General features: G+C 54.8%; 1 protein-coding gene across 5 annotated transcripts; it reads right to left on the bottom strand.

Annotated features, from left to right (window-relative positions):
* Positions 1–711: 711 nt before the first annotated feature.
* Positions 712–18,236, bottom strand: RPS6KL1 (ribosomal protein S6 kinase like 1). 5 transcript variants are annotated; one of them, XM_066343480.1, is made up of 11 exons: positions 18,124–18,236; positions 16,513–16,801; positions 14,035–14,159; positions 13,016–13,108; positions 7,152–7,199; positions 6,660–6,792; positions 4,521–5,129; positions 4,026–4,118; positions 3,769–3,851; positions 2,367–2,462; positions 712–1,890 (listed from the first exon to the last, which is right to left on the bottom strand). In XM_066343480.1, exons 2-11 carry the CDS (start codon positions 16,775–16,777, stop codon positions 1,750–1,752), a joined length of 1,686 nt encoding a protein of 561 aa, XP_066199577.1. In that variant the 5' UTR covers positions 16,778–16,801; positions 18,124–18,236; the 3' UTR covers positions 712–1,749. The 5 variants fall into 5 exon arrangements, with proteins under 5 accessions (XP_066199577.1, XP_066199578.1, XP_066199579.1 ...); XM_066343481.1 differs by having other exon boundaries at positions 4,026–4,115; XM_066343482.1 differs by having other exon boundaries at positions 1,813–2,067.
* Between the last annotated feature and the right edge of the window lie 2,267 nt (positions 18,237–20,503).

Genomic DNA, 20,503 nt, shown 5'->3' with positions numbered 1-20,503 from the left:
GATGCTATGCCAGGTGCTTTAATTAATAAACCTACAAGGGTGGTATTATCCCTATTTTATCAAAAGGAGATAGACTGTAAACCTCATTAAGGGCTGGGACCACAGAACTCAGAGCTTAGCAAAGTACATGCACAGTGTTTATTGCATGGTGAGGCCCAGAAGTTCCAGAACAACTCATACTTGATGCAGCAGTGGTTGGAGGTGGCCTGCCCTGCCTTAAGGAGTGTAGCAAAAGGGACACAGACAAGATTAGGCTCCACTGGCTCTGACCAGGTCCTGCTGTTAACTTCTTTGAACAGGAGCCACCTTCTGTATCAAGGGGTCACTGTTAGGATCAAACTATTCCCCCCCAGGCATCAGGACCCTCTTTCAAGACATCCTTTTATTTCCCAGAACCCAGTGACCTCTACATGCCATCACTTCCCCTTGGGCTCAAAGCTGTTCTGCAGAACACAGGCTGACATGCCATGCCCACCACCAGCCCTGCTTCCTACTCCTGGACTCCGAGCTCACTACTGACTATCATGAGCTTCTCTGGGGGAGCCTTCCAATTTCCCCTCCCGGCAGGTGGCTCTCATTGCATTAATGAGGCAAGAACAATATAGGCAACATCAGGCTTTATTAGGCTAAGGGGGATGTGCAATCCCCCGAGAAACCAGGACCATACCAGGCTATGCCTCCCCATGTCCTCTTACCCCAGTCACCTTCACAACACAGTTCCCCCCTCCCGACCCCTTCATCCAGTCAGACTGAGATAGTGTCAGAGGCGCCACCTAGTGGTGTTGCAGACACACTAGAGGCAAGGAGTTGGTCTGGTTTCTTAGGTTCCACATCCCTGTGACAGGGTGAGTCCTGGGAGGAAAAAGACCCCCAAACCCAAGGGGTTTGTCTTTGGGGCTAACTACTTACCCCAGCTCTTCAGAGACCCGAAACATTTTGTTTCTGGCCAAAAGCTTGGGTAATCATTGTGTGTGTTTTGTGATTCATTTCAAAAGGGGGTGAAGTCACAGTAGGCAGTGAATTGAGTAAAATGCAAAATGGTAAATAGGATGAAAGCCAGACAAGGGAATCCTAATGGGTTCAACTTGTCTTAGCAGCTTCAGCCTGGAGGCTGAACCGTGGTCTCCTCTCAGGCCCGGGGTGGGGGGGATAGGCTCCCCTTCCCCTCCACCCACTGGGCTAGCTGGCCAGGGAGCTCTTTATTCTGCTTCCAACCTTGCTCTAATTGGCATTCCTCCCTCTCCTCATTCCTGATCCTTATTTTCCTTCCCTCTCTTCCTTTTGCTCTTCAGAGTCTGAAATGACAAGATGGGGGTATGGTGGGGCGGGGAGTGGACCACCATGTGCCCCGCCACACTCCATACCCACTACAGACATCTTCCCTCTTCCCCAGCCTCCCCACCCCTGCAGGAGTAGCCTCTGATAGAAGAGGCCCACTAGTTACACGGCTAAGATACCAGCCAGGGCAGCCCTGGTTTGAGTCCACTCAGCAGTGAACCTGTATCCTGAGGTAAGTCTCCAGAGACATCCCAAGTGGGGCACAACGTGGCAGGTAGCGAGTCACAGAACCTGAAGGTCGGCTCAGCAGGTGGTCAGTAGTTCAGAGCTCGCGTGACAGAAGGCACCCTTTAACCACACAGGTCTGCATCCAAGGCTCAGGGTGTGCACTCAGCAGGTCTGCTGACTGATGGGTGGAGGACGGATGGGTGGAGGGGTCTGAGCTGTCCTATCCCTCCCCCTCAGCAGTGCCTAGAAAGGGTTTCTCCCAGAGCTGCCCGGGAGCCCCCTTGGCCCCTCCCGGGCAGTGGCGATGATTATTCTGAGGCGCAGAGCAGGAAAGGCAGCGGCCTTGCATTCTTTGCTGCGGGCCACTGAGCAGAGGGGCCAGCTCTGGGCGATGGGCAGAGAGAGGAGGTCCAGGTCAGTCCAGCTGCTTCCATCGCCCACTCCACCCCCTTACCCCACCAGTTTGCTCCACTGGACTGTACTGAAAAAGGGGTGGGACTTGAGTCTGTTGACGCCGCCTTCTCCAGTGCCCAGGCGCCGGCTGGGATCAAACTGCAGTAGCTGCGGAGAAAGGCCCAGTCAACGCTTGGAGGGCCTTCCAGGCCGACTGCTGAGCATGGGCTGACCTCCAGGGACTCATCACCATGACCCTGGTGTTCACTCCCTGCCAGTCTGGCCCCTAGAACCCCTGGCTTTACCCTGGGGAACACTGGTGTTTGGCCACCAACATACAGAAATGTGTAACCTCCTGCCCCCACATCAGCCATCTAGTAGCAGCCTGCCTGTCACGCACAGGGCTCTGCCCTCCCGGAGCCCACCTCAGGCCAAGGCGCCACCTCTTCTAGGCTGGCTGACCTCACCTCAGTCAGCAGGGAGGCCGCCGGACGGCTCAGCCACGCGGGCAGCTGGAGCTGGGTGTGGGGCTGGATCCCTGAAGGGTGGCTCTGGGACAATGCCTGGGAAGACACAGGGAGGGGCCCCTGAGGAGCCAAGCCCAGGGAAGCCCGCCAGGGTTTTATTTTTCCCTGTGTCACATTCCGTGGGGATGTGGATGACTACACAGATCGTTGCCTTCTAGAAACTTCGGCACTACCGTATGCCCATCTGCGCTGAGTGCCCGACAGCCCCTCTCCACACTTCCACAACAGAAGTATTGCGTTTAAAGATAAAGCAGGCTGAGAGGTTAAGGGACTGATGCTGAGTTTGGGGTTTGAACCCAGGTCCCTCTCACTAGAAGCACTGATCTTGGGTTGCAGTCAGGGCAGGCACTTTGGGAAGAGTATTGCAACTTGTCTCCTTACAGAAAAAAGACCCTCCATGGGCCAGTCACTGGGCAGCGGGCCAGGGCATTCCACGCCAGGGCCCAGGCTAGGCTGTGGTGAAGAAGGAAGGCAGGCTTCTCTACGCTCCAGAAGGGCGCAGCTTTGGCCAGCAGAGAGGTCTGTCTGGAGGTTAAGATGAGCTGCAAGAAGCAACCAGGAGGAGGGCCAGAAGCCGCAGGCTAGGGGCCGTGGGAGACAGAGGAGAGAGCCACTCTGGGGGATATTGGCAGCCTGGGCTATGGGACAAAAGCAGCAGGGGGCCATGCTGGACTGGTCAGATTTGGACTTCAGGTCACACTGCATCCGCTCTGGCCATTTCCTGCTTAAAGGCAGTTTGGCCTTTCCCTGGTTGTCAGACCTCACGAGGCACAGGTGCAATGCTGAGCTCATCGGTGGGTGGACAGAGGCCAGAGGTCACCATCCTAAGCAAGGGTATTGGCAGGGAAACCGAGCTCTTGGCTAACCCAGGCTGGACAGGACAGCTGCTGGCCTGGACCAAGAAGGCCCTCTCTCCTGTTCTTCAGCCAAAGGCTGGGGGTTATAGCCCAGAAGGCGGGGGGCGGGGGGTGGAGTAGGGGGAGAAGAGGCTGAGGGAATGGCCAGGTACCTTTCAGGAGCCTTCCTCCAGACCCCGGCCCAGGCACCCCCTTCCAGAAACCTCCGCTGACCATCCTGACTCTGCTCTCGTGCAAGGACGCTGACATTCTCACTGGCAACAGCCACGAGTAGGCTGGGGGACTAAGTGTGTCCGTGGCCAGGGTGGGAGGGGCCCCATGTCTCTGGGCCTGAGGCGGTCAGCTGGGGAGGGGCAGCTGTGCTGGCCCATGGCCAGGTTTTGGAGACCCCGGCAGCCTCAGCCCGACCAGCTGGCTGGACTAAGCGCGGGCCACCCTGCACTCAGTGACACCCAGCAGGGCCCGGCCCCTGCCCAGCTACTCACCGTTCCAGTGAGCAGTTCATACAGTAGAGAGCCAAAGCTCCACCAGTCACAGGCTTCAGTCAGCTCAGAAATCCCGCCCACCTCTGTGGGAGCAAGAACACAAATGTCCCAATCTTACCAAAGGCAGGTCTCCCCTCTACTCATCCGACTGGGACCAGCCCATCTCCTCTGTCCCCTCAACCTCACCTCCTCAACCCCACCTCCAGCTCAACCCACACACAGGCACCCAAGGTCTCCGCCGGCTCTGCCCTTCTTGCCTGGGGCACTATAGAGGTTGTCCAGAGCCTCCCTGCAGCACTGGGGCTCCACCTCGGACCACTGGCCGAAATAGGTGAGCCGGATGTGGCCTTCTCGTCCAATATGTCCAATTGCCGGGGGGATTGAATGGGACAAAAATTGTGGTTAGTGTTTGTTGAACTGCTGGCACGAGGGAGGGGACTCCAGGACTTCCCCCAACAGGCACCAGGCAGGAGCCATTGGCCTTGCTAAGCAGGCCCCCTCCGGGCCTGGAGCCCTGAGGCCCAGAGGCAACTGGGTATTCACAGGAGCTGCTGCCCGGGACCCACGGGGGCAAAGGGGCTTGTTTCCCAGACTCGACCCTGGTTACTCTGCAGAGTCCTGTGTGGGAAGGCTGGGGGAGGGAGAGGAAGAATCGGCTAACCTCTGCCATTCCCTTGGCTTTGGGGCCCCCACCCAATGGGCGGGGTCGAGGAGGGCAGCCTGCTCCCCTCCCCCCAGGCCTGGGCACCTACCTGCCTGGTCCAGGAGCAGGTTCCGGGGGCTGAGGTCCCGGCACAGCACCCCCTGCTCGTGCAGCGCCTCCAGTGCCACCAGCAGCTCCGCTGCCCACTGCTTGGCCTGCTCTTCCCTCACACACCAGGCGCCCCCGCCAGCTCCCAGGCTGGCTTTGTCCACTGAGGGCCGGCTCTGACCTCTGCCGCGGCCACAGCCCCCCAGCACCCGGCCGGCGCCCTCGCGAACCCAAGACAGCCCCCAAGGGGACCCCGTGTCTGAGTTCTGGCCAGGTCTTCGCCAGGATTGGAGGTGCACGCGGCCACTTGGGGCCTTTGGAAGGTCCGAGGAGCAGGAAGTGCTGGTCCTGGCTGAGGGTTCACTTTCAGCCTCTCTCTGGGGTCTGAGGGATGGGGCCTCCCCAGCTGGGGGAAGGCTCCCACATGTCCAAGGAGGCTCCTGGGGGACTCTGTCTTGCAGACGGGTGTGACTCGAGGGTGGCAGCCTTGGGGTCCGGAGGCTGAGGTGAGAGTTGAGCTGAGCCTTCATCTGCTCCAGGCTGGAGCCGTACTGGAGCCCAGACTGCTGGGGGCGTGCCTGGGAGAGCAGGTGGGACCAGAGCGTGCCTCCTGGGCCATGCAGGGGGAGTGGCGAGCATGGGACAGGGGAGAAGAAGATCGTGGACACAGGTCCCTGGCCCACTCCTGCTGACCCTCTGCCTTGGGCATGGACCCTCTACCTTCCAGGACCTCACCTCTGCTCCCCCTCCCTGAGGCTTAACCTAGAATGACGACCTCTCCTAGCTCACCTAAAGAGGATTCCGGTTCCCAACCTGGCACAAAATAGGTACTTAACTCCTAAGGAGATGTAAATCATTATTAATGTACTTGGTTTGGGTGTGGTTTTACCAGTGTTCAATATATTTATACATGTATCTTTAAAATTTTGTTGGAGGGAGAATAGTATAATGAAATTTAAGTAAACAAACAAGGCCAGGCATGGACTGTGATGACTCTGTGTCATGACCAAGGATATGTACCTCATTAATAAAAAGCTCATCAGGCCCTGGCCAGTTGGCTCAGTGGTAGAGCATCGGCCTGGCGTGCAGGAGTCTCGGGTTCGATTCCTGGCCAGGGCACACAGGAGAAGCGCCCATCTGCTTCTCCACCCCTCCCCCTCTCCTCCTCTCTCTCTCTCTTCCCCTCCCACAGCCAGGGCTCCACTGGAGCAAAGTTGGCCTGGGCGCTGAGGATGGCTCCATGGCCTCTGCCTCAGGCGCTAGAATGGCTCTGGTAGCAACGGAGCAATGCCCCAGATGGGCAGAGCATCACCCCCTGGTGGGCATGCCAGGTGGATCCCAGTCGGGCGCAAACAGGAGTCTGTCTGACTGCCTCCCCGTTTCCAGCTTCAGAAAAATACAAAAAAAAAAAAAAAAAAAAAAGCTCATCACCATAACAGGTGATCAATAAATATCTGCTAGCCTGACCAGGCGGTGGCGCAGTGAATAGAGCGTTGGACTGGAATGCGGAGGACCCAGGTTCGAGACCCCAAGGTCGCCAGCTTGAGCGCGGGCTCATCTGGTTTGAGCAAAGCTCACCAGCTTGGACCCAAGGTTTCTGGCTTGAGCAAGGGGTTACTTGGTCTGTTGAAGGACCACGGTCAAGACACATATGAGAAAGCAATCAATGAACAATTAAGGTGTCACAAAGAAAAACTGATGATTGATGCTTCTCATCTCTCTTTGTTCCTATCTGTTCCTATCTATCCCTCTCTCTGACTCTCTCTCTGTCTCTGTAAAAAATAAAAAATTAAAAAAATATATCTGCTACATGACCCAGTTCCTGTCCTTACAGTGTCAGAACCACCATCCCACGTGGCCACTCCGAGGGATGGGCAAAGACTAGAAAAATGAGAAGAGCCCAAACCTGAGGATACAGTGACATCAGAGACATCTGCATAAATGCCCTCTTACCAGCCCAGGATATGAGCATCCTCCCCAGGACGTCCTGAGCCCCCTCAGCAACAGCATGACCCTGCCGTCATGCTCCAAGAAGCCCGAGTCCCCTGGTCTGTGCTGCACATCTGGTGCAAGTCACCTCCCTCCCCAGGTTTTGTCATTTTAAAGGAGATGAAAGAGGACATTCCAAAGCCCCCCTCACCTTGCACATATTCCAGGTGGAGGAAGATGGAGTCCTCACTCACAAAGTACCGCAGGAGCTTGGTCATGTAGGGGACGCCATGCGGGATGACGGTCAGCCGTTCCCGGCTTGCCGCGTGACACCTGGACAGGCTCTGGGGAGCGGGCAGGGCAGGCTGATGAGCTGGGGACAGGCCAGAGGCTGCTCTGCTCGGGGACACCAGAGCCCCAGCCTCAGGGGCAACCGGACGAAGGGGGGAGCCACCCTGAGGAGCACTGCCTCCCCCAGTTCTACCTCTTGCCTCCCCCACGGCATCCAGGTCCTCCACCTTCCGGGCCTGGAGGGGGCAGTATCAGTGCGTGTGCGTTTGGGAGGCTCAAGGACAGGACAAGTGGCTTTTGGATTTGGAAGGGGCATGAGCTTCAGATACAGGTTCTGGGTAGGGAGTTCTCCAGAGCTCTGAGAAAAGTCCCAAGGGGAATGCAGAGTGGCAGGGGGCTGGGCGGCACCTGCCTTCACCACGAAGGTCCCTCCAGTCGCTGCGTCCTGGACCAGCTGCACCTGCCAGGGGTTAGAAGGTACTGGTCAAGGCACATGCTAGTGCCCGGGCTCCACTGCCTGAGCTCCGGACCCCCCGGTCCTCCACTGAGGCCGATTCACTCCAGGAGCAGGGCAGGGAGGGCAGGCCCCCAAACTAACATCAATACTGTCCTACTTACCCACCCACCCTTTTTAGACCTGCTGGTATTAGCTCATGTGCCACCTCCTCCAGGAAGCCTTCCCAACCCTCAGTTTGGGCTGGAGTCCCTAATCTGTCTCCAGTCCTCTCCAGGCTCACTCTCAGGAGGAACTTATCACACGGTGTCTAATTTCCTGTCTCCCCACTGCACTGTGAGCTCCAGAGGGCAGGAACCATACTGTCTGGCTCTATTTCCAGAGCCCTGCACAGCACGGGAATGTTGTAGGCGCTCTGCATGTGCATGCAGACTGGTTCACCCTGCAGGGTCTGAGGGTGTCATGAATGGAAATGACCTCAGAGCCAGTTACCTTCTCTGACCTTTTATTTTACAGGGGAAGAAGCTGAGCCTCTGAGTGTGGCCCCAGGCCACCCCGGGCCAGGCAGGCCCCAAGGCCCTGCGCTTGGAGTGTCCTTCTTTTAAATCATCGTTCTCTCTGAAGGCCGCCTTTGGAGACCAGCCCACTCCTGTTGGTTTTGGTTAGAGGCAACGTCCTGCCAGTCGCTGGGACGGGCCTTGTATGGAGTTGGGTACCTGAGTCATCTCGTCGTGGGCAGGGGTGGGCCTCAGCTTCAGGAGAGGGCATGACGAACACGTTGGGGCAGGAAACCAGAAAACTCGGCCCAGATGAGGGGCACGTGGGACTAGACCACGTGGCAGTGTTGTGACTCCCTGGTGGTCAGCCTGCCCTACAGACACTCCTGTGGTGCTGGGTGGGAGCCCCGCCCTCCGGCCAGGCCGCTGGGCATGATGAAGCCTATAGCCTAAGATTGGGGCTGGGCTTAGACCTTAGGCAAGTGAACTGATTCTCTCATCTTTCAAAGAGTAGTTATAATTGTCTCACTTCCCTTTCATCTGCAAGGTGGGTCCTAGCAGCGACCCCCATCTGGGGGTCATCAGGATTCTATTAAAGCAGACAACTCAAGCAGAGCAGCAACTTGTGCTGGCCACAGAACACATCCTCACTATCTGTAATGATTATTACCGTATCCTCCCATGCATAAGACGCACCTTAATTTTGGGATCCAAAATTTGGGGAAAGAAATGTATTTCATAATGTAATTAAACTCGTTTTATTCATCATAAAATTCATACAACTCCTCATCACTGTCAAAAAAGCAGGAAATGCAAATTAAAAAATCTACAACCACTATCTAAGACACACCCAGTTTTTAGACCCCAAATATTTCAAAAAAGGGTGCATCTTATACATGGTTAAATACAGTATCACTATTATTAAACCCCACACTGCCTAGAGAGCACTTACTCTGAGCAAAATGCTTTATAGAGATTATTTTAGTCCCAAGGCCCTACTAGGTGAGTCTTGTTGGAGACCCATTTTATCAATGAAGAAATTGAGGTTCAGAGAGGTTATGTGGCCCACTCCTAAAAAGGGGTAGAGCCTGGGTTTGAATCCAGGCAGGCTGAGCCTGGAGCCCTGGAGACTAACTGCAACTGGGGGCACAACCAGCTGCCGTCGGCGTGTGCCTTCCCCACGGGGCCTCAGTGCACCAGGTGAGCACCGGAGCCCTTTCCGGGGCCCTTCCTGAGCAGGCGTGAGGGAGCCGTTCCTTCTGACCACCAGAGGGCTCTCCTCCAACAGCCAGAGCCTGAACCCAGCCTGGCCCCAGCTCCTTAACCAACTCGACAAAGTTGGAAAAAGAAAATTCTGGGATCATTGAAGAGAACAGACTTTCCCACAAGTATGGACACCCAGATAATTCCCCACTGCCCCTTGCCAAGTGGGATTCCCTACCACTTTGTCCTGGGCGAAGGTCCTATCATTGACAGAGTCCAGAGACCAGCAGAGAAGGTTGGGGAAGTGAGAAATAAAATTTAATCAGTATATTGAAACAAGTGAGTTAAACTATGTATGTATGGATGTATGTTAAAACCTACCTTTCTAGAAATAATTTGACCAGAACATTGGCAGTGATTACCTCGGAGTTGAGTCAGATAGTGGGGAATTTTTTGTTTGTTTTAAATTTTGTTTTCATGATGTCTCATAAGGGTAGCAGAGAGGGCATTTTCCCATTAAACCAAGCAATCAAAAAAATCCCCTTTCTCTTTTGCTCACTGCTATGGGAGACACACACTCTCTCTCTATGGGTGTCTGCTCTCACCTTTTTAAAAAGGGGAAAAAAAATTTTTTTAAGGAAACCCACTGAGTTCCTGGGAAATAAGGACAATTAAAGCTTAGGTTAAACATATTCACCCTTTGCTTAAAAGGCGCAAAGTATCAAAAACCCTAGGAGGTATAACACATGGAGCAAATAAACCCAAAAGTTCCAAGCCAGTTTGGAGAATCCAAGGTCCACAGGGGCTGCACCTGTGAGCCAAGTGGGCAGGGCGGGACAGGAGCAAACCCAGGGCTGCTCCTCCACCCCTGCCGCTTCCAGGGAGCGTGGGCCGGATCTGGCAGGAGAAGCAGGGTATGTGGACTTCCGTATGAAACCTGCCAACTTTTAAATGATGATAACTAAAATAAAAAACACCCCTGTGTTCAAGCCAAAGAAATAAGGACTTGGGCCTGACCTGTGGTGGTGCAGTGGATCGAGCATCGATCTGGAAAGCTGAGGTCTCAGGTTCAAAACCCTGGGCTTACACAGTCAAGGTACATATGGGAGTTGATGCTTCCTGCTCCTCCCCCCTTGTGTCTCCCTTCTCTCTCTCTCTCTCCCCTCTCTCAAATGAATAAATAAAACCTTAAAAAAAAAAAAAGAAATAAGGACTTGGACGACCTTTCTCCTCCCCATCCTTGACTCAGAGCCTGGCTCCTGGCCGAGGCTCCTAGGCCCTCACACACCGAGGGCAGATCCCTGGATGTTCTGGCCAACGGCCCACCTTGTTAGCCCTGACATACCCACCTCTGTTCCCTGCTACCCACTCTGCCTTCCAGGACCTCTTCTGCCCCTAAGACCCTCTCCCCAGCCTGGTTACTCCTGACAACCGGGCATCTCAGGGGGAACTTGAGGCTTGCTGAGCCAGCCCTTTACCCCTCCCTGGCCCTGTGCCGCTGCTGGCACTGCCACTGCACTCCCCCCTGGATCTGCCTGGGCAGAGCCGTGGAATGGGACACTGTGACAGCACATGCAGGCCTGTACGCCAGGAGTTGGGCCCAGTGTCGCTAACACCTCTCCTAATTTGGGGGAGTTCGTGTTCCTGGCTCAGGAATGATGCAGGGAAAGGAAGCAGGATCTCAGGAGGAAGGTGGAGTAGGTGAGACGAGTGCCCAGGAAAGGGTAATGAAGAGAAAGAAGGGCAACCCCAAGACAGAACGGCTGCTTTTATAAGGACAGGACTCCAAATACTGGCTTCTGAGAATGCTTTGCGCACGTGTGTCCTGTGGTTAAACAAATTCGGGGAGTGTTCTCATAGACCTCTCTCTGGGAAACCCAAGGTGTATATTTGCATTTTAAAAGCTCCAAAAACTCCTATAATTTAAAAGACAAAATTGTGGAGCTTGATTTCCCAAACATTTCACCTGGAACTCCTCTCGCCACAACGCTCTTGGTTCAGTGGGATCCCACGTGGCAAAATGCCGGTGGCAGTCACGTCCAAGCCACACAGACTAGTCGGTGGGAGGGCAGGACTCACAGATGGAAGCTGGCTGGGCCCTGCTGACAGACTGGGGCCCGGTCCAGGGACCTGGGAGTAGCAGCTGGAGCAGGACGGGGGATGGGAAGCCGTATGCCTCCCGACTGCCTTTGTCACCAGCATTTAGAGCCATTGAACATGCATCCAATGTTTTCGGATGTGCCAGGCCTTTCCCAAAAATTATTTTAGTTCCCACATCGCCCCATGGGGGAGGCTTCTCACCCCACTGACAGGCGAGGAAACCAGTGCTCAGAGAGGTGAAGGGACTTGCCCTTGCTATGCTGTGCTCAGTCCAGACAGCACTTCATCCCCCGGCGTGTGGGGAAGTGTGCGCTGGCCTCCTTTTCTCTGCGGCCTCCAGATCCATCAAAACCCCCCATAAGTGTTGGAATTCCAGATTCCTGGCTCAACCCTAGAAATTCAAAAGGTCTGGGGTGGAGCCCAGGCCTCTATATTTTTAGGAAGCTCCCCGAGTGATTCTGATAAACAGCCAGTTTGAGAAAGAAGTGCTGTCCTTGCCAGATAGTTCAGTTAGAGAGCATTGTCCGGAAGCATGGGGGTTGTCGGTTCGATCCCCAGTCAGGGTGCATACAGAAGCAGCTTGATGTTCCTGTCTTTCTCTCTCTCTCTCCCTTCCTCTCTTACTAAGAACTGCCTTAGTGACTCTCAGGTAGCCCTCGGTTGAGGCAGAGGGCATCAAAAATTGGCTCTGTGAACAAAAAAGGGGCCACACACTAAACCGAACAAGCTCTGGAGAGGCCTGCACAGCGGGCCTTACAAGCTCAGAGACGGAAAGTAACCGCATAGGATGGTCTGAACACAAATTCCTGACTGGAAGTGGGCCACGGCAGTAGTCACGTCCTAGGCCTATAGCTTCCCTGACAAAGGTCAGCCTTTACCTAAGTGAGCCTATGTCTTCTTGCATCTACAAAAAGATAACATACCTTTGAAATGTCAAAGTAATCTCCTTTTTCAGACCCCTCAGGGCACAAGCTCCTAGCAGAGCACGAGACCACGGAACCCCTCACTGTCGCCTTGTTCCCCACACACCAACTCCACGTCCTGTAACTGTCGGCGTTCACTTCCTGGACCCTCCACTGCGAAAGGGGTCTGTGTCTCTCTGCTGTCCGTTCCGTCCAGTCTCGGAGACCTCCCCTCCCGCTTTCTCCCGCTCCCTTCACCTGCCACCAGTGACTGTTATGTAACCCGCTTACATCCTCCCCTTGGATTCTGACGTATAAAATAAGTGGTGAAACCGCCATTTTCAGGAGCATTTTCTCAATCTGTTGAAATTTGGCTTCCCGGGAACTGTCATCAGTTTGGATCAGATAAATTCAAACATTTTTACAGGTTTGGATGTTTTTTACGTTGACAGCTCCAATCTCATTTGACCCAAACTATCCATCCCGATTCCTCCACTCTAGTGAGTGTCCCAGGTATGGGTAAGGGTGTCAGTTCCTACCTTCCTGCTTGCCCTGACGTAAGGGGAAGGGTCCCAGACGGGATCGGAAGGGTGGGACCGGGAGAGAAGGGGCTCAGTTGCCCAGGCCCTGGATGACGCCCGGGCCAGTTAGGACACTCCGCAGGGAGGGTTTCTGGAGACGAGCATCTTCTTCCCGCCACAGGAACATCTTGGCTGTGCGCGGTAGAGGACTCTTGGCTGCAGCCCCGGGGTGCAGAGTGCAGGGTGGGGACTGGGAAGGGGGAGTGAGCCAGGCAGTGTGCTGGCAGGATGCCCGGGCACAGCTCCTCCTGTGGCTTCTGTCTTGAGTCTCCGAGGAAGCAGTTTTCCGTGTCTGAGCTGGAGGGCTGTGGAGAGGGGCTGTCTGCCTCTTGGATTCTGGTTTCCTTTCTAGGACCTGACTGGTGTGTGCTGGAGTAGGGTGGGATGGGGAGCCACTGGACGCAGCTGCTGTCCTCCCCTGGACCTCCTGACCCCTTCCCAGCCCCCTCCGAAGGACGAGGATAGCGCTCTCCCTGCCCACCTGTCGCCCCCAAGCGCACGCACCATCTCCCGCCACGCAGCAGGCTCTGCTTACTCACCTTCTCGATGACCCCGACCACCCTGCAGCCCCTCAGCTGCTCCAGGGCAGAGCTCAGCGTGCGGATGGGCCGGAGCCTCAGGCTGCTGAAACCCTGCGGGTCGGGAGGGATAGGGAGCCACTGGACACAGCTGGGCGACAGGCCACACAGCCTCAGGACCCAGTCCCGCCAGCCACTGCTTCTCACCAGGCAGTGGGCAGGGCCTGCAGATGCCAGGGGTGGACCAGGCTGAGCAGAGAAGCTGGTCCTGACTGGAGGTGGCACACTGGTTCAGGCTGCCACACTGGCCTCTTCACTCAGCCCCCACCCAGCCCTTCTTCAAGGCTCAGGGAGTCCTTAAGACTTCAGAAACCACTTCTTGAAAGCCCCATCTCTAGGAGGCAGATGTTCCCAGGGGTGAGGAAATAACCTGGGGACATGTGGATCTCAGGAACATGCCCTGAAGACCAAGGCATGCGGGCCAGGGACAAGCAACCTTATAGCATGCAGCGAGCCTGGGAGGGGTATGTGCGCATGTCTGTGCACACCTGTGGGCGTGAGAAGTGGGCGTGTATTTTCAACCCCCTCTGAGTGCCCACTGGGTTAGGAAAAGCCGCATGGGGAGAGCATTTGTGCACATCTATGTGTACATTTGTGGGTATGTGCACGTGGGGGTACCTGTGTCTGCTGCAAATACTCACAGAGTCCCATTCAAACACAGATCTGGGGGCCTTGGTTGTGTCCACGTGCGAGCATGCGTATGAGCCATGTGTGAGGGTGGGGAGATGTGTGTGTACTCTGTGAGGGAGTGAGACGGGACTGGAAATGATTCACTAAGAGTGTGAAAATGAATGAACTATGAAGGGTGTGGGAGAGACAGGAAGCCAAAGGAGGGTGGAGGAGGGGCAGTCCTGGCACACACAACACAGGCCCCACCCCGCAGCCCAGAGTTCGAGGACACGGCCCACTGGCCCGTGGTGGGGGGAGGACTCAGCTCTCCCCCCTCAGAGCGCTCGGCCCTTGGGGAGGGGTCTTCTCACCGTGCCAGAGCTGGCTCCACTGCCCAGCGTCCTCTGCAGGTGGCAGTTGAAGATCTCCTCCGCCCGCCGTAGATACTTGGTAATCTTCAGCTTCACAGCCTCGCATCGCTCCTTGTTGGGGTCGACTGTGGCGGGAAGGGGAAGAGGCTCACCAGGACCCACCCTGCCCCCCACCCTGGCCTTGCCGGGCTGGGGTCCCAGCGTCCCTTGCCTGCCCTCTGCCTCCACAGGACAGAGGACCTACTTCTGAGGCTGGTCAGCAGATTCTGCCCCCACATCTGTTCTTGAGCCCCTTCCTGGGTGGGAGGCAGTGGGGGGGGGAGGAAGGAGGGGGGCAGGACAGGCCGGGAGCTGTGGGGGGAGGAAGGAGGGGGGCAGGACAGGCCGGGAGCTGTGGGGGGAGGAAGGAGGGGGGCAGGACAGGCCGGGAGCTGTGGGGGGGAGGAAGGAGGGGGGCAGGACAGGCCGGGAGCTGTGGGGGGAGGAAGGAGGGGGGCAGGACAGGCCGGGAGCTGTGGGGGGAGGAAGGAGGGGGGCAGGACAGGCCGGGAGCTGTGGGGGGAGGAAGGAGGGGGGCAGGACAGGCCGGGAGCTGTGGGGGGAGGAAGGAGGGGGGCAGGACAGGCCGGGAGCTGTGGGGGGAGGAAGGAGGGGGGCAGGACAGGCCGGGAGCTGTGGTCGGCCTCAGCCTACAGTCCTTTACAGCTGGCACCCACCAGCTCGCGGGCCGGCCGCCATCACACCCTGGAAGGGACAGAGTGGGGATTTCCATGTCCACTTTCAGAGGAGGAGACAGAAACTGCCAGAGAACATGCCTTCTTCATCTCTGATGCCCAGTGTGAAAAAGGTCAGGGTGGGGATCAGGACTGGAGGACAAAGGAATCTGCGACAGGCCTGAAGCCCAGGCGTTGAGGGGTCTCACCAGCAGGAGGGCAGGAAGCATGAAGCAGGGCTCAGCTCCTACCCCCTGCCTAGCCACCGAGGCCCATGGGGGTCTCAAACTGGCATCAGGGCTGGCCTTTCCCCCAGCTAGGAAATGCCTTCCTCTGCCCTGAGCAGGCCCTCCTCCCACCGCCAGGCCTTTGCTGACCTCTCTCTGGAGCACTGCCCGAACCTTCAGCTGGACATTGCGCTGACCCTTCTCCACTGCTCAGATTAGAGTTTGGACTCCTAGAAATTCCCGTATGCCAGCCTGACCTGGACTCAGGTTCCCTCCCTTCACTTCCTCTTCATTGCTCTTCATGTCTGAGACTATAACTGTCCATCATCAACTGATCAGGTTCCCTCCATCCTCAGCAAACTCCCAGAGGGCAGGGGTCCAACCCAGTTCCAGGGCCAGCAGCAGTGTGGGTTAAGCCTAATGCCCCTGATGCCAAAACTGTTCAAACCTCAGCTTTGCCACTTGATAATTACGGAACCTTAAGGAAGCTATATAGCAGCCCTGTGCCTCAGTTTCCTCATCTGCAAAATAGAAATAAAAATAGTTCCTATATACGAGGTCCTCGGATTATGACACAGTTCTATTCTCATGACAGTGATGTAACCCAAATTTTGGTGTAAGTCAAAACACACCCTAGGCCTGACCAGGCGGTGGTGCAGTGGATAGCGCGTCGGACTGGGATGCGGAGGACCCAGGTTCGAGACCCCGAGGTCACCAGTTTGAGCGCGGGCTCATCTGGTTTGAGCAAAACTCACCAGCTTGGACCTAAGGTCTCTGGCTCGAGCAAAGGGTTACTCCGTCTGCTGTAGCCCCACGGTCAAGGCACATATGAGAAAGCAATCAATGAACAACTAAGGTGTTGCAACGAAAAACTAATGATTGATGCTTCTCATCTCTCTCCATTCCTGTCTGTCTGTCCCTATCTATCCCTCTCTCTGAAAAATACAAAACAAAACAAAACCACACCCTAGCTTAAGTCTCTTACCTATCCTAACACAGTTGTGATACCATAATCTAGAACACAAAAGCACAACTAAGCCACAGGAAAAGGAAAAGGACATAAATATACTGCACTGTACCGTGTATTCTTCCGCAGGCGCAACCAAACTATTCAATAGTTTACCCACGTAATAGTCTGTAAGTACAACGCTAACAGCATAAGCCAAAACACGTCTCAATTTTTTTTAGGTTTTTTATGGGAGGGAGTGTATAAACTTGAAACACTGTATGGGAGTATCATAAATTTGAAACATTGTATGTTAAAACTGTCATAACCCAAGCACTCCCTGTACTTGGAACTACATGCAACAACATACATAGTACCTTCTATTACCATGAGACTCAAATGAGTTAATACAGGTAAAACCCTTAGACCATTGCCTGGCGTATAGAAACTGCTCACTAAACACCAGCTATTATGACTGTCTTTCAAAGAGGCCCTGCAGGCCCTGTTCACCAAACACAGATCAGCAGACAAAGGTACAAGCTCCAAGCTGGCTCTTCCTCACCAGCCCGTCCGTGCCCAGCCCAGCACTCACCGTGCATGCCTCGGAGCAGGACGTCCACCCCGTTCTGGTAGTGGTTGAAGGCTGCCTCATAGTCCTCACTGACATCCCGCTCCAGGGCCAGCCGAATCTGTGTGGCTGCATCCACCAGGTAGTCGCGCTTGTTCATGTCAGGCGCTGCCGGAGCCACCCGGTTGCGAATCTGCTCCAGGTACACACGGGCCTGGGACCGTGCTCGTGAGCAGGGTTCAAGCTCCTGGCCAGGCCCAGGCGGGCACTCACAGGCCACCAGGCTCATAGCTGCTACCCTGGCAGGTGCAATCTGGGTAAGAAAAGATGCATAAGGGAGGACCCAGCTGGGAACAACACCTCATCTACACCCTGCTTTCCTTCACTGAATATTCAAAGACAAACACATTACTTCCAAAAACTGGAGGGTCAAAGCTAATGTGGGTAAAGTCCTTTCACTGAGTCAGACCTTCCCTAAGTGGTGGTAACAGAATAAAAACCTGGTTGGGGCTTCTCCCTTCAGCTCAAATTCAGTTCAACAAGTATTTCTCGAGTACTTGCTATGTGTTGAGCTGAAGATATTTCTCATTCGAGCTGCCTTCATGGGGCATAGAGCAAGCTGGTGTGTCTAGCACACAGTAAACATATGAGGAGGCCACACACTCTAAGGCTGAGGCAGGGGACCTGGGCTCAGGGGCCACTCCTAACACTGTTCCCTCGTCCTGTCTGTTCTCTCCTCCCTGCTCCTCCTATAGGAATCTCATTTATCCTTCAAGATTCAGCTCCAGACGGAATGGACTGACCGGTTTTGTTTCCCTTCGTGCTGAGGTCAGTGTGGTCAGGAGTGAGGACCCCCCACGGAGCCCTGCAGAGAGCTGGGCACAAGGCCAGGCCTCACACACAGACTGTGGGCAAATGAAATGACTGAGAGGCAGATTCGGAGGGACGCAGTTAGAGGAAGGAGGGATCAGTCAACCCAGCCTTAGGGAGCGGATGACTCTGTGCTCCTGGCTCTGGCTCTGGGGCCAGAAAGCCACGTGGCCTCCAAAGACCGGACAGTGGCTTCTTTCTGAATAGTGTCACACAAGAGGCCAAAGGGGTAGCCAACTGGCTTCTGCAACGGGAAGGGCTCCGAGAGAGACTAGCAGAGCTGCCTCTGCCCCTCACTGAAGGGGCACCTTTGCGCTCTCAGGCCCCACTGGGAAGGCGCAGGGCCTGAACTTCCAACCACAGGCCCTGTCGGCCTCTGTAAAGAAAGGAAGAGAGAAGAGGATGAGGATGTGGGTGGAACTCACAACTCTAGGCCAGCAGGGAACTGTACCCTGGCTGTATGCGGCCAGGAGGTGGAGGGAGGGAGTCGGTCCATCTAACCCACCCGGACCAGCAGCCTTAAGGCTTGTGTTAGGAACGCCAAAGCCGATGGGCTGGGTTGCTGGAGTCAGGCCCTCGTTTCAGGGGCCACCCTGCTGGGCTGGGCCGGGCTGGCCGGGTCCTGCCGGGTAGAACCGCCTGGCCGCTTCTGGACACAGAAAGCGGCGCGTCCAGCCCAAGTCCCATGCACGCTAGGGGCACCGCCCCGTAGGGGTCAGACGGAGGAAGGTGGGCGGGGGGAGTGAGAAAAAAGGGCATCCTCACCTGGGGGAGGGGATGGGGAGAAGCCGGGCAATCACCATACCTGCCCGAGCCGGAGCTCAGTCCGCTCCGTCACAGCGCCGCCACGACCCTTTCACCCCCGCGGGCAACCGTGCTCGGCGGACCCGGGCTTTGCGCCCTCCAGCCAGGTGCAAGCTTCTGAACGGGTGCAGCCAACCATTGGCTGCGGATGAGCTCATCCTCTAGCCCTTAGAATAAACCACCAATCAGCGCCCAGCTAGGCTCTGCCCGCCCTTCAAGCCGCAGTGTAGGCGGCGTGGAGAGCTGGGGGAGGGGAGCAAGATTGGGGAAAGGGTTCGGGTAAGGGGTCTTTGTTCACTGGTGGGTCCTAAGGACCTAGAACAGCGTCTGGCACATAGTATTGCTCAAAAAATATTTGCTGAATGAATGAATGAGCTCGGAAGAATGAGAAGGAATTAACCAAAAGAAATGTTTGGAGAGAGCAGTGGAGGAGAATGTTCTGGACAGAAAAACATGTGTATATAAATGCCTCAACAAATTTTTTTTTTTTGTAAAGAGATCTTTTTTTTTTTAACTTTTATTTTTTTTTATTTTTAATTTTTTAAATTTTATTTATTCATTTTAGAAAGGAGAGAGAGAGGGAGAGAGAAACAGAGAGAGAGAGAAGGGGGAGGAGCAGGAAGCATCAACTCCCATATGTGCCTTGACCAGGCAAGCCTAGGGTTTCGAACCGGCGACCTCAGCATTTCCAGGTCGACACTTTATCCACTGTGCCACCACAGGTCAGGCCGCCTCAACAAATTAAAGGAGAAAAAGAACATCTGCACATCAAACAGAGGACATAAAATAATTCGATAACATTTAACACTCATGCATGATACAAACTCTTAACAAAATATAAGCAAACTCATAAACTTCTTAACTTGGTAAAGTGTTATCAACTAGAAGCTTAGAACATGTGAGGTGTAACTTACATCATAGGTACCAGTGGGGCATTAGAAGCATTCCCATGGTCCTGTTGTCCTTCTGGCTTTTGGTAGGATCACACTTCTCTATCCCCTTTGGAAGTTAAGCTTGGCTATGGAACTTGCTTTGAAATGTTAGTGGACAGAAAGAACATGAGTTGTTTCGGGGTAAAAGTTCCAAAAGCCAGTCCATTATTCACCTGCCCCTTCCTTCTGCTGTAGTTATCGTAGAAGCACATGTCCATGGAGGCATAGAGCTTCCATCTGCCTGAGTCTCTGAGAAACAACAACGAGGAACTCCTTCCTGCTCCAAGGTTTGTATTGGACATGAGGTATAAGTGAGAAACAACTATTTACTGTGTTAAGCCACACGATTTTAGGGTTGTTTGTTACTGGGGCATACCTGGGCCTGTCATGAGAGATACTCTCAATGCAGTCAGAAATGAATCAATATACTCTTCAACAATATACTGAAAGTGACAATTAATGCAGTAAGAAATTAAAAGCGAACAAGAGGTTTAAAAATTGGAATGGAAGGGGCCAAATTGCCATGATTTGTGATGGTGTGGTTATCCACCTGGAAAACCAAAGCAATAATTGGTGAGTTCAACAAAGTGTCTGGACACTAGATCAATATTTACACATCAAGAGCTTTCCTATATATCAGCAATAACAAATGTGAAAATGTAATAATAATTTTAAAATCCTGGCCCTGGCCGGTTGGCTCAGCGGTAGAGCGTCGGCCTGGCGTGCGGGGGACCCGGGTTGATTCCCAGCCAGGGCACATAGGAGAAGCGCCCATTTGCTTCTCCACCCCCCCCCTCCTTCCTCTCTGTCTCTCTCTTCCCCTCCCGCAGCCGAGGCTCCATTGGAGCAAAGATGGCCTGGGCGCTGGGGATGGCTCCTTGGCCTCTGCCCCAGGCGCTGGAGTGGCTCTGGTTGCAGCAGAGCAATGCCCCGGAGGGGCAGAGCATTGCCCCCTGGTGGGCAGAGCATCGCCCCTGGTGGGCGTGCCGAGTGGATCCCGGTGGGCGCATGCGGGAGTCTGTCTGACTGTCTCTCCCGTTTCCAGCTTCAGAAAAAAAAAAAAAAAAAAAAAAAAGTTCTGTTCATGCCTGGTCTGTGATGGCACAGTGAATAATGCGTCAGCCTGGAATGCTGAGGTCTCTGGTTTGAACACCTGGGCTTGCCTAGCCAAGGCACATAGAAGAAGCAATCAATGAACAACTAAAGTGAAGCAACTATGAATTGACTAGAAAGCCTGGCGGTCATACGAAATGACCGCTGTTCTAGATATTATAAATTGTAATTAAAATGATTTGTGCGCCCTGGCCGGTTGGCTCAGCGGTAGAGCGTTGGCCTAGCGTGCGGAGGACCCGGGTTCGATTCCCGGCCAGGGCACACAGGAGAAGCGCCCATTTGCTTCTCCACCCCTC

The sequence above is a fragment of the Saccopteryx leptura genome, chromosome 6 (genome assembly GCF_036850995.1).
Source record: "Saccopteryx leptura isolate mSacLep1 chromosome 6, mSacLep1_pri_phased_curated, whole genome shotgun sequence".
Lineage (NCBI taxonomy): Eukaryota > Metazoa > Chordata > Mammalia > Chiroptera > Emballonuridae > Saccopteryx > Saccopteryx leptura.
This window is presented reverse-complemented; position numbering and strand designations above follow the sequence as displayed.

Coding starts and splice junctions, on each gene's coding strand:
- RPS6KL1 (XM_066343480.1), bottom strand. CDS start 16,777: ATGAGCCTGGTGGCCTGTGAGTGCCCGCCTGGGCCTGGCCAGGAGCTT. Junction 3,852..4,025: donor CAACCTCTATAGTGCCCCAG/GCAAGAAGGGCA, acceptor TTGCTCCCACAG/AGGTGGGCGGGATTTCTGAG. Junction 2,463..3,768: donor ATGAACTGCTCACTGGAACG/GTGAGTAGCTGG, acceptor GTGTCTTCCCAG/GCATTGTCCCAGAGCCACCC.